This window comes from Haliotis rufescens, unplaced genomic scaffold (assembly GCF_023055435.1).
Source record: "Haliotis rufescens isolate VD_foot unplaced genomic scaffold, xgHalRufe1.0.p SCAF_5, whole genome shotgun sequence".
Classification (NCBI taxonomy): Eukaryota; Metazoa; Mollusca; class Gastropoda; order Lepetellida; family Haliotidae; genus Haliotis; species Haliotis rufescens.
Window position 1 is genome coordinate 54,001,162 of NW_025964223.1, and position 13,266 is coordinate 54,014,427.

Here is a 13,266-nt window from a genome sequence, read left to right on the forward strand (position 1 = left end):
ATTGACTCCCAGGCACCCTACATTGACTAACTGGCACCCTTCATTGACTCACTGGCACCCTTCATTGACTAACTGGCACCCTTCATTGACTCCCAGGCACCCTTCATTGACTCACTGGCACCCTACATTGACTAAATGGCACCCTACATTGACTCACTGGCACCCTTCATTGACTAACTGGCACCCTACACTGACTCCCTGGCACCCTTCATTGACTCACTGGCACCCTTCATTGACTCACTGGCACCCTTCATTGACTAACTGGCACCCTACACTGACTCCCTGGCACCCTTCATTGACTCCCTGGCACTCTACATTGACTAACTGGCACCCTTCATTGACTCACTGGCACCCTTCATTGACTCACTGGCACCCTTCATTGACTCACTGGCACCCTTCATTGACTCACTGGCACTCTACATTGACTCACTGGCACCCTTCATTGACTAACTGGCACCCTACACTGACTCCCTGGCACCCTACATTGACTCACTGGCACCCTTCATTGACTCACTGGAACCCTTCATTGACTCACTGGCACTCTACATTGACTCACTGGCACCCTTCATTGACTCCCTGGCACCCTTCATTGACTCACTGGAACCCTTCATTGACTCACTGGCACTCTACATTGACTCACTGGCATCCTTCATTGACTCACTGGCACCCTTCATTGACTCACTGGCACCCTTCATTGACTCACTGGCACCCTTCATTGACTCACTGGCACCCTACATTGACTAACTGGCACCCTTCATTGACTCACTGGCACCCTTCATTGACTCACTGGCACCCTACATTGACTCACTGGCACCCTACATTGACTCCCTGGCACCCTTCATTCACTCACTGGCACCCTTCATTGACTCACTGGCACCCTTCATTGACTCACTGGCACTCTACATTGACTCCCTGGCACCCTTCATTGACTCACTGGCACCCTTCATTGACTCACTGGCTCCCTTCATTGACTCACTGGCACCCTTCATTGACTCACTGGCACCCTTCATTGACTAAATGGCCCTCTACATTGACTCATTGGCACCCTACATTGACTCACTGCCACCCTACATAGACTCACTGCCACCCTTCATTGACTCGCTGGCACCCTACATTGACTCACTGGCACCCTACATTGGTGCCAGTCATGGGCCTTGGATTCACCAGCACCTCACTTTAACTCTCTGGTGCCTCACTTGGATTCTCTGGTGCCACACTTTGATTCATTGGTGCCAGTCATGGGCCTTGAATTCACCAGCACCACACTTTAACTCACTGGCGCCACACTTGGATTCTCTGATGGCACACTTTGATTCATTGGTGCCAGTCGTGGGCCTTGAATTCACCAGCACCACACTTTAACTCTCTGGTGCCACACTTGGATTCTCTGGTGCCACACTTTGATTTATTGGTGCCAGTCGTGGGCCTTGAATTCACCAGCACCACACTTTAACTCTCTGGTGCCACACTTGGATTCTCTGGTGCCACACTTTGATTCATTGGTGCCAGTCATGGGCCTTGAATTCACCAGCACCTCACTTTAACTCACTGGCGCCACACTTGGATTCTCTGGTGCCACACTTGGATTCTCTTGTGCCACACTTGGATTCTCTGGTGCCACACTTTGACTCACTGGTGCCATTCTTTATCTGCCTGGCAAAATAACTAATTCAGCTTTGATATATCAGCATGTCATGCATAAAGTGTAAAATTCACATGTAAAATCAAGCTGTCAATGAAAAGAAAATTGCAAGATTGAAACTTCAAACAGTGTATAATGTAGACCTCAAGGATAGGAATTAATTCTCATTCGATATTGTGTCACGTGGGGTTTATATATAGAAGGAAAACAACTGTAAATCGCATACTATAGTGACACAATGGATACCATACAACTTGACTATTATATTTTGTTTAGCTCTGAAAAACTTTCCCCTGTCTAGACAGTTATATTAGAACTGAACAAACAGCGAAAGTACAGATGTAACGTGGAAAGAAAATTAATATTGTGAGAATCTCATCGGGTTTGATTATATTTATTTATGGGAGGCCAGACAGACTGCTTCAATTTCTGAGTGTATTATTTATGAAAAAATATTTTTAGTGTATCTTGAAAAAGATTTTCTTTGTTTGATTCCAGGTATCTTGATTTCCCTATTGTCTGTAGGTTTTCAACTTAATGTGATAAGTACAGTGGAATCTGTCTAACTGACAGATCTCTGTGAATACTGGTCCAATAGTTTTGGACAAGAGGAAGTTTCAAAATGATTTCCTGAATTCTGACGATTTCATTATTAATGGAATTGTGTTTTGTTGTTTACCTTGATCAAGTTTACGCTCTCCAAGCTGAATGTCAAATTGAACAAATGGCACAGCACATCATCTGTCTGTCACCTTTCATCTTTCAGGGGTTGTCTTTTTGTCTGTCTGCTCTGTATTTGTGATCTGTCCATCTGCCATGTGTTTGTCAGTAACTGGTGTGTCAGTCATCTATCTGTCTGTCTGCTCTGTATTTGTCATCTGTCCATCTGCCATGTGTTTGTCAGTAATCGGTGTGTCAGTCATCTATCTGTCTGTCTGCTCTGTATTTGTGATCTGTCCATCTGCCATGTGTTTGTCAGTAACTGGTGTGTCAGTCATCTATCTGTCTGTCTGCTCTGTATTTGTCATCTGTCCATCTGCCATGTGTTTGTCAGTAATCGGTGTGTCAGTCATCTATCTGTCTGTCTGCTCTGTATTTGTGATCTGTCCATCTGCCATGTGTTTGTCAGTAACTGGTGTGTCAGTCATCTATCTGTCTGTCTGCTCTGTATTTGTGATCTGTCCATCTGCCATGTGTTTGTCAGTAATCGGTGTGTCAGTCATCTATCTGTCTGTCTGCTCTGTATTTGTGATCTGTCCATCTGCCATGTGTTTGTCAGTAATCGGTGTGTCAGTCATCTATCTGTCTGTCTGCTCTGTATTTGTCATCTGTCCATCTGCCATGTGATTGTCAGTTACCAGTCTGTCTGTCATCAGAATTTCTATTATTTCTCTGTCATCTGTCAGTATGTTGTCTGTACATCTAGCATCTATTTTTCTGTCAAGCATTTGTCAGTCATTTGTCTGTCATTCTGTATGTGTGTCAATACACTTTATCTTATGTGTCTGCCTGTCATCTCTCTTTCTGCTATCTATCCATCTTTCCTTGTTCTGTCTATCATCTGGCATGTGTCTTGTCTATCATCAGTCTCTCCAGTCATCTATCTGTCTGTCATTTGTCGGGGTTGTCAGGTAGCCTAATGGTTAAAGCATCATGCCGTAGACCCGGGTTTGATTCCCGACATGGGTACAATGTGTGAGGCCCATTTCTGGTGTCCCTCGGCTTGATATTGCTAGAATATTGCTAAAAGCGGTGTTAAACCATACTCACTCACTCACTGTCATTTGACTGACTGGGCATGTCAATGTTCGTCAAAGCTGATCATCCTGTATGAGACATCACACTTGACACTGGCCACAGAGTTCCTATACAAGAGTCAGCTTGGGGGCACAATCCAATCCTCACACAGAAATATGAGTTAGAACATAACTAGTAAACTGGTAGAATCTTATACATGTGCCACAAGTTACAATGTTACAATCAAAATATTACAATTAATGTGACGCTGACATCCAGCACCTAGCAGACTATTATACGTACACAGTTAACTGATCATAAGTACATTTAAAAGCCTCACAACTTCCAGTTTGCTGGGGAAATACTGGTCAAGTCATCGAAGGTGCTGCCATTCTCTGTGCAAACCCCTTTGGTTAGTGTTTTGAATCCAAGGTTCACCCTGATATTCATTCTTGGTTTGTCAGTGCAATATCCATACTGGGTTTCACTAATGTAATAACTGTCTCAGAATTGCATTAGTTTGGGTTTACCTACCACACTAAGTGAGTGAGTGAGTGAGTACGTGAGTGAGTGAGTGAATGTGACTGTATTGAAGTTACTGATCAATGCAAGCTTGTAGACATGGTTGTGTCACTCAGAATGTACTTTGGGCACTAATAATAAAAAAATGGAACACTAAGAATGGGTTTGTGAGTGTCCTAACCAACATATTTTTGCCTGTTTCAGGGCTGTCTGACTCCTCATCCCCATCCTCCTTCATTGTCTGTGCATGGTGCCAAAAGACTGGAATGAAGCTGTTCACTCTGAAGAGCTCCACAGGCCTGAAGGCATTCTGCAGTGAAATTTGCTTCACACAGTGTCGAAGGGCATCCTTCAAGAAGAATAAAGTATGTGACTGGTGTAAACATGTGAGACATACAGTGAACTATGTGGACTTTCAGGATGGTGACCAGCAGCTTCAGTTCTGCAGCTCCAAGTGTCTCAATCAGTACAAGATGAATATCTTCTGTAGGGAGACTCAGGAACACCTCAAGCAGATGCAGCAGATAGGGGAAGACAGTGAAGACTCCCCCTCACCAACTATACATGACAAACAGATCCTTATTACTCCAGATTTGTGGCTGTCAAAGAAGCAGGATCAAGCTCGGGGCATTAAGCGGGAAGACAAAGGGGATGATGATGGAGAAGTCAGTGTACGAGGGGAGAAGAACAGCACATTGTCCAAGAGTTTTTTGTCTTCAAGAAAGTTTGAGACGTCATCTGGAGCTGATAGATTTGCCAAAGATCGTGAACGCCTTCGTCGTGCGATAAGAGAGTCAAGGGAGGCTGCAAGGTCATGCAGTCCACCCAGAAGTACAAGACAGTCTTCACCTAAAGCTCCTCTACCAGGGGCTTCAGGCTTTCCTCAGTGGATGCCTCCTCCACATTTGATGGGTGGACTTGCTCCAGGAATGGCATCACTGGGTATGTTCAACCCAATGATGTTTGGTGGACTGTTTGGAAACCCATCAGAAAGACCGCCCCTTCTGACACCAGATGCAGGGGGCTCTAGCAAACACAGAGACAGAGATAGATCCCAGAGCACATCTGGGGCCCCCTTGTCCTTGTCTTCACCAGAAACATCACCTTCCTCTACCAGTACAACACCAAACCTCCCTAGGGCCACAAGCTCAGCTGCAGAACCCAACATGAGATCTGTCTCATCACATAACCCAGCTCCACCTCTTGGACCAGGGTTACCAAGAGGAAATTTTGGAGCAGGGTTGTTCCCATTTGGAGGTGCTCCTGGGGCACTACCCCCAATGTTCCCAGGTGATCCAGGTATGGGAAATATGTGTCCTCCCTTCTTTAACCCCATTGGTCCAGGTCAGTTACCCCATCCAGGGATGCCACCACCCCCAGCAGGCAATGGTGTTCCTCCTGTCACAGTTATGGTACCTTTTCCAGTTGTTCTTCCTCTTCCAATACCAATACCTGTACCTCTACCTATCTCAATGGAAAAACTCATGAAATTCTTTGCTGAGAAACAAGCAGAAAGCAATGCCCCCTCTCCTGACACAAAGGTTGGTACAAGTGCAGATGAAGTCCGGGATACTGCCTCCCCTCAGTCCTCCACACCCCTTAGTTCCCGAGTGCACTTCCCCAGAGAGAATACACACAGGAGAGTAACTGTGTCCCGAGACTCTGCTTCTAGTGGTTGTATAGACTGTGCATCTTGCAAACAACCAGTCCGTCAAAGATCTGAATCAGCTGAACCTGCTATCACACAGAGGAAAGATATTAAACCTTCTTTTATGATCGACTCACACATACTGAAACGGTCTCTTACACCTACCACTGCCAGGACGCTTGATCTGACCAAGAGACCAAAACTAGACCTGAAGAGCAATCAAACAGGTGCAATAGATCTGTCAAAAGACAGCTGTGTGTCCTCGGACTCAGAGGTCATGGGCAAAGAAAACCATCGGGTGTTTACGGTCAAGGATCGGCCGCCTTCAGAGTCCTCAAAGACTGATGCTGAGGACTCGGAGGTGGACACTGGACTGAAGGTGCCGAGGATTCACATTGTCTCTACGGCTGGAGAACCACCCCTTGCTTCACAACAGCTCCCGCTTCCGCCGACTGATCATGCGTATTCTCTACGGCGGAGCCTCATTCTAGACGCACCAAATGTCCCCAAGCAGCAGAAGAACACCTACCAAGAACGACCCTATGTTCGGAGTGTTCCAAGGGACATGATAGAGGCGGCACGTAGACGATGTCTACGGGCTCGTGTCCGAACAAAGTGAACTCAATCACTCAGGCCTAATACCGAGGCCCTTGACGCCAAAACGATAAAAAATGTAATAAGTAGATTTTAAATATGATATTTAAGAGTCAAGAGTATTTGTTTTAACTGCATTGTTGTGTTAAATTACTTATATTTATTTTTTCATACCTTTTGGCGTCAAGTACCCATGGCTTCAACTGATACCAACAGTTCCATGCTGCGTATAGGGTGTTACTTTGTTATATTGGTAATCCAATTTTAAAATTACAAAATGTATTAATTTATTATTTGCCAGCATTTAACAAAGTAGTGCTTTACATATATATTTATGTTACACATACATGTTGTGATGTTCCATTCTTGAAATGTCTCGTAACTTTGAAATGTATCTTTGAATTTATTCATGCATTATATATGACTCTAGTCAAAGCTTGTCTGAGCAAGATTAATTTTCTTCCTGTCACATGTGACGAGTATTACTAAACGCACTGAAATTACGCAATAGAGGTTTGAGATCATTTAAGTTTTCTTACAGCTCCAATATATTGATCTGCATTAATGATTTGTATTAAGGCAATAATTTCAAAAGATGGCGTGCAGAACTGACTGATGTATGTCTGGGGGCAGACAGGATTCAGTACACAACGGAGTCTGTATTAGATGCATCTATACAGTTTTCCTTGGTAGACAGTAAACAGCTGTGTCCTAAATCATCCCCCGTGCCTCATAAATCCACAAAGACGGATTGAAACTTTTTTTTCTGTTTGATTTTAGTTTAGTGATAAGTTTTATATTGTTTTCTTTCATGTTTTGGTGCGTCAATATGCAGTGATTGTTTGAACACGCAATGGTATATTTGGTTCGTTATTTGTTTCTCTATAAGTTTTGCGTAGGTTTGGTTTCACATTGTGTATGCTTCCGGTTACGCCGGATGTGACTTCTGTGATGAGCACGCAGCTCACAATCCCAGGGTGACCGGAAGATTGCTTTGGCCCTTTGGTCAGTACCTATGTAGTAAGTGATGTTACCAACTGTACAAGATAACTTTATAACAAACCGGTTTCCTCACTCTTCGGCGTTTATGCATTTGCTACGGCTAAATGTGTTGTGCTACTGTGAAGAACCTGGTTCAGTTTTATCCTTTTTAGCCAGATCCAAACTTAGACAAGGGGTTATGTAAAGACATGATTGAGTTCGTGTTTTGAAAATTTGAATTTATCAAGACACGAATATCGTTTTCATCTATTCCGAGTACATAAAGACGCGTATAACAATTTCAAAGAAGTATATTTTTAGAAGATATATATTTACATAACGAAACAGAGACTGAGTGTAGTCTAGGCATGCAGAACGGCTGGTTAGTAATGTTTCAGAAATGTGGTTGTGGTCTCTTTTCAACACTCAGCTGTCTCCACATGATTAAGTGAAAACTCCCGTTAATTCGAACGTCAGTAACACAATAAACCGTTTAAGTCGATATGTAACGTTAGGGTCTCTTATGGAACGGCTAATAAGACGTACCAATTCTCAAAGTGAAAACTCCCGTTAATTCGAACGTCAGTAACACAATAAACCGTTTAAATCGATATGTAACGTTAGGGTCTCTTATGGAACGGCTAATAAGACGTAACAATTCTCAAAGTGACAACTCCCGTTAATTCGAACGTCAGTAACACAATAAACCGTTTAAATCGATATTTAACGTTAGGGTCTCTTATGGAACGGCTAATAAGAGGTAACAATTCTTAAAGTGAAAAATCCCGTTCATTCGAACGTCAGTAACAAAATAAACCGTTTAAGTCGATATGTAACGTTACAGTCTCTTATCGAACTACTAATAATACGACCTAGGTTATTCTGTCCCCAGGACCAAAAGTTGACGAGATTTCACCGTATGCAAGGCTTAAATATCGAGCGTAATTCACACCTACTGTTCTTGGCCAGAAACATCCTACAGGTCTACACGAATAACTTTCTACATAGCAGCAGCCGCAACTACGAGAGCGTTTATTCCAATTTGGAGCAACGGTTTTAATAGGGTTTGAGATGAATGATCATGGTTACACACCCTCGTCATTAATCTTTGAAATACAGTCACCATCGTTCATATTTGCAATTCAAACAATTTCCTCTTTTATCAAATAACGCCCGTATATTTCAGAATTACAAAACAAACAGGGGTGGTCGCATTAGTCAGTTTTCTAATGTCAAATAGTGCAGGGAGGTAATGTTACATTGCAAAGCGCGCGTCCTACGGTATAATTGGAACAAATTGACCTACAAGAGGAGAGCTTTAATAATGAGCCGTTGAGACGATTGGGTCTTGTCCTTATGATAACATCAGACAGTCGCCTCGCAGGGAATATCCGATTTCATTGAAAAAGGTTAAAGGCTACCGGTGATAGCCATTTTTATGTACTTTGTTTCACCTATCTAAATACTCCCTGGAACCGCTGTAACCTAAGACCCTTCCATATTGGAAACCGGATCTCTTAACCGGACCAGCTCTGATCCAAGTGCTTTATAACCCGACAACGTCCGGTTCAGGTGGTGTTCTGTCTGTGGGAGGCACGGATTAAAATGTTGAGGGTGGGGATGGGTGGTTGTGTGGGGTTTCTATCCATTTAAAAGTAATATGAACGTATTAAGTATTTATACAGTTTCAAGCTTGTCTGTGTGTAATTCAAATACCTTAGCTTGGATAGTTGTATTTTGTATTCGTATGGCAGCTATTTTAATGATAGGTCTGATTAAAATTTCAAGGAAACGTGAGGTGTGTAGAATATTGAGCAAGCAATACTCAATCAGCATGTCGTTTTACAATAATAATGGTGATACAATATTGGGCTAGACATTTTATTGTCCTGGCGTTTAGGTCTGTGTTCGTTCAAAACAAATTGCCAGCTGACTTTGGGTGGAACCAAGACTGCTATTTCAATGGTTTACATCCACATTCTCAAACTACCGGGTACCCATTCACCAACGGGTGAAAAGACGCCGAATCTAACGAGTTTACTTGTCAATAAGTCACACACGTCCTTCAACCTGTGTGAATTATTGATACATGTTCAGATCAAACTTGTTTCGCCCAAACTGATGATATGCAGTAGAATTTGCAAAGCTGCTGATGCAGCTAAGAGCAATATATCTTTATTCTCGAGCCCGAATACTGGTTATCTAGAAAGTATTGCTCCCTTAACTTCGACCTAGTAGGAGTTCTGTAGTAACATCTGCTCACCTTGCTGTGGGTAGCAAGATCTCGTGAGATCTCTCTCGGTTCTATATGTGATATATATGTGATATACGCTTACCTAAGTACAGTTACAATGCTTTTTTTTTCAATCTTGATACTTTCAGCTAGGCTATCGCAGAAGGATATAGTATGCGGAGTCATTTGACATTTAGCTGACATCATATAAAACGTGTGATGAATGATGTTTAGGCAAATTATATAAAAAGTAATGTCCTCTGCAAACTTTCCTCGTGTTATGTGGCAGATCCTAAGACACTAAAATGGCGTTGTCATGGATCTCTTTACTTCGACCCTTCATTGTGAGAAACGCCACGAGTTAAAAATACAAAATCACATTTAAACATGTATCTTTTAAATGTCTTTGTTACTTTGCACTTTGATGATTAACATTCTAAAAACATACGTCGAATTACTATGAAATAAATCCCGATGTATCAATAATACGCGCGTTTATAACCTTTCCTGCATACTTTTCATTTACAAAGAAGAAAACTAATGTAGCTGAGGGGTGATAATTGAGCTCTTATGACTTTTAGGAGAATCTTGCAAATGAATCTTATTAGCCTTGAGTCAAGCAGAATTTGATCGAGTTATAAAGTTCCTGTCTAAGCCAGATTGACTTGCCTGTCTCGACATATTTTCTGCTCACTTGGTAGCGTCTGCAAGAGTCCAATACTGCGGTGTTATATGTCGAAGTCACCTGCATCAAATTCAACACAGACGTCAACGCTTCAATGTACAGTAGTAGGAAGATTGTCTGTAGATAGTATTCAATGCTGAAAAGTGAGATATCGAATCAGACTGTGTTTTTAGTGACTATTGTATTATGTTCTTATATTTTTATTTTTATTGAACGATCTGAAAACCTCTTCAATGCACATTCATCTTTCCGCATTCTCCCAGATACTGTGAAAAATTAACACTCCTTCAATCGCGTCCGCAGAGCAATTCTTTTGCACTACCTCCGAGATCCTGAGGACGCTTGGTTGTGTCTTAATTGCCAAAAAAGTAAAAAACGCTCCGCGACCGCAACGCGAAAGTGTCGCATTCCGGTCGCAAAAATGTTTGAAAAGTTTCTCTACCCTGACTTTGCAAAAGGTGCGTCTCCTTTTAAACACGCAGTACGATACCAGAGAATGTGTGACACTTTTATGTAATATATTACATTAAGGGACACGGTTGGACCAGTCGCCTAAAGCGCCGCAATTCGCTGTGGAGAGGTGCGTCGCTTGGACACGCCACAATCCTATGATTGTGGGTTCCAATCCCGGTTCGCCCCGATTATGTTTCTAGGTTTGTCAGCACCATACCCGTGCACGTGGGTTTCATCAAAGTGATAAATGTCTGAGAACTTCATCACTTACTGTTTTGTCCCACATTAAGCTGACACGCCGTGATATTACTGATAGGAGAAGGGGTGTTTAACCAAACTCACTCACTCACTCACTCGGTATATGACATTGCTGTTGCTCTGTATCCACTCTGCAGTCTGATCACGCTTACAGTGGTAATGAAACCCACGTTACACATTAAAATGAAAAGGACAGGCAGTTTTTCATACACTGTATTCGAGGGATATGATGTATATCTGACACGAACAAAGCCTAACTCACCTACATAGCATGACATCGTCTGGTCCAGACTTCATTGTTTACAGACCGCCGTCATATAGCTGGGATATTGCTGAGTCCGGTGTTAAACAACAAACAAATAAACAAACAAAGCATGACTTGGCAAATCTTGTTCATGATATTATGTTCTTCATGTCAAATCGGATAACATGTTTTATATCTACGGTCGAGGGCGTTGCACTTTGCTATGTAGAGTTGCGTCCCTTAGCCATGTCATGATCCACTGGTGGTCGGTTCGAATCAAAGAACCGTCCTGATCATTGGTCTGTCAACCTTGGTCTGTCACCCTTGAGGTGAGTGTCATCAAACCGGTAGAAGCCTACGACCTATATGTCACTTTGGGCTTGCCTTCCACAATGAGCTGACGCAGTAGCATAACTGAAATATTGTTCAAAGCGGCGTTAAACTTAACCCACTTACTCACTCACTTCAGATGGGGCGTGTGTGTTGCATCCTTGCATCTTTGCATCTTTGGCGATGCACCAGCCCCCTAGCTTCACTTGGCAGTTGTTATGTACGAAGTCTTTGTTGATATGTATATTATGATTATAATTATTATTATTATATTATTATCTACTATATATGATGTTAAGCGCGTGTATATATACATTTGTTATTATCTACTGGCTTTAAAACAGGGCCAGCAAATATAGGACATTTGGGGTGGACTATAGTCTCGTACAACGCTGTGTTAATTGTTGCGAAGAGGTAACAGACACTGAATATGGAACATGCCTTCAGTAAGAGAGCTTCTTGTTATCTACAGTAAACTACGGTTATAACGAACACGCTTATAACGAACTGACCGATATAGCGAACTTATTTTTTAGTCCCGGCCATTTGTTGTATATATGCTGCATATATGCTTATAACGAACTACGGTTATAACGAACTAAAATTAGTAGTCCCTTTGAGTTCGTTATAACCGTAGTTTACTGTATATGCGTTGCCAAGTATGTCAAGATGTACAACAAAATGGTTCAAAGCTGACAGAAATGATATCAATATAAACATGGGAACCAAGTTATTCAGGCTACCAATTTGAACATTTCATTGTTTATATCATTATTCTTTCTTCTCTTCCTAAAAGGGTTCCAAATTAAATGGTAAAGCAGAACTACCAACACTTTTTGTGTGAATAATATATATTTCCAATAGTCATGATAATTGATTTTTGTGATAGTTGGCAACGAATTTATGAGGAATATTAATCTCTGAAATAATTCATTACTAAATAATAAACGACAAACACCCCGCTCTGAATGAATATTGCATATTCCCTTTCGATAAGCTGGCAGCATAGTTAGCTCAAAATAGAACAAAATTTTGAGTACGTAAAATAGTGACGCCATGATCTGATGCATACGTTTCGACTATCGTTGCATCTTAAATATTCTTAAGATGGTCTTAGAACTTACAACTCAAGTCATATACGTGAATAGGTCCTCTTCTGAACTCACATCTGAAAAAAAACTAATGTAACTGAGAAAAGTGTAAGCCTCCGTTACAGTAATGGAGATACGGTAGTCCCAGTTGCAACGTCTCAGTCCGTATACATGTACTAGGTTCTGTTAAAGCGTATGGACCTACTAACGTTGAACGATTGTAGTGGTAAGATTATTATAAGGTTAAAGTATAGGCGGTTAAGGAGTGCTGAGATCGCTTTGACCAAGTGGGACGTGGACTATATTTCCCCCGATGTCCTGTAACTCAGTGGCTCGTCTGGTGTATATATCTGTGTGATGACTGAGTGTCATTGTTGTACTACACGGTTGTTGCAATAAGTTAAGACGTGTTATGCACGAGCATGCGGTATATGTTTTTATTTGGACTGCGTTAGCCTTCGCAGTTGTCTGTAAATTTGATTGTGAGCTTTACACATCACGAGCTATGAAATAAAGTGATGCCAAATTTATATCTGATTTTGGTTATATTTCCAATTCCGACAGAAATTCAGACACGTGACCTGTACGCCCCGAGGAGACAAACATGAGGTACTGGCCACCTCCTATGCCCTGTACTCTGTGAGGAGAAAACATGAGGTACTACACACCTCCTATGTCCTGAATTCCCTGGGAGACAGTCATGAGGTCCTGGACACTTCCTATATCCTGTACGCCCCGAGGAGACAAACATGGGGTAGTGGCCACCTCCTATGCCCTGTACTCTGTGAGGAGAAAACATGAGGTACTACACACCTCCTATGTCCGGAATTCCCTGGGAGACAGTCATG

General features: G+C 42.2%; 1 protein-coding gene across 2 annotated transcripts in view; it reads left to right on the plus strand.

Moving 5' to 3' along the window:
• Window positions 1-12,948, plus strand: part of LOC124126178 (sine oculis-binding protein homolog) — a 99,123-nt gene extending 86,175 nt beyond the window's left edge. For both annotated transcript variants that reach the window (XM_046489553.2, XM_046489561.2), the window contains exon 4: window positions 4,106-12,948. In XM_046489553.2, coding sequence (XP_046345509.1) covers window positions 4,106-6,168 — 2,063 coding nt within the window. In that variant the 3' untranslated portion in view covers window positions 6,169-12,948. The remainder of the gene's footprint in view (window positions 1-4,105) is intronic.
• The last annotated feature ends 318 nt before the right edge of the window (window positions 12,949-13,266 follow it).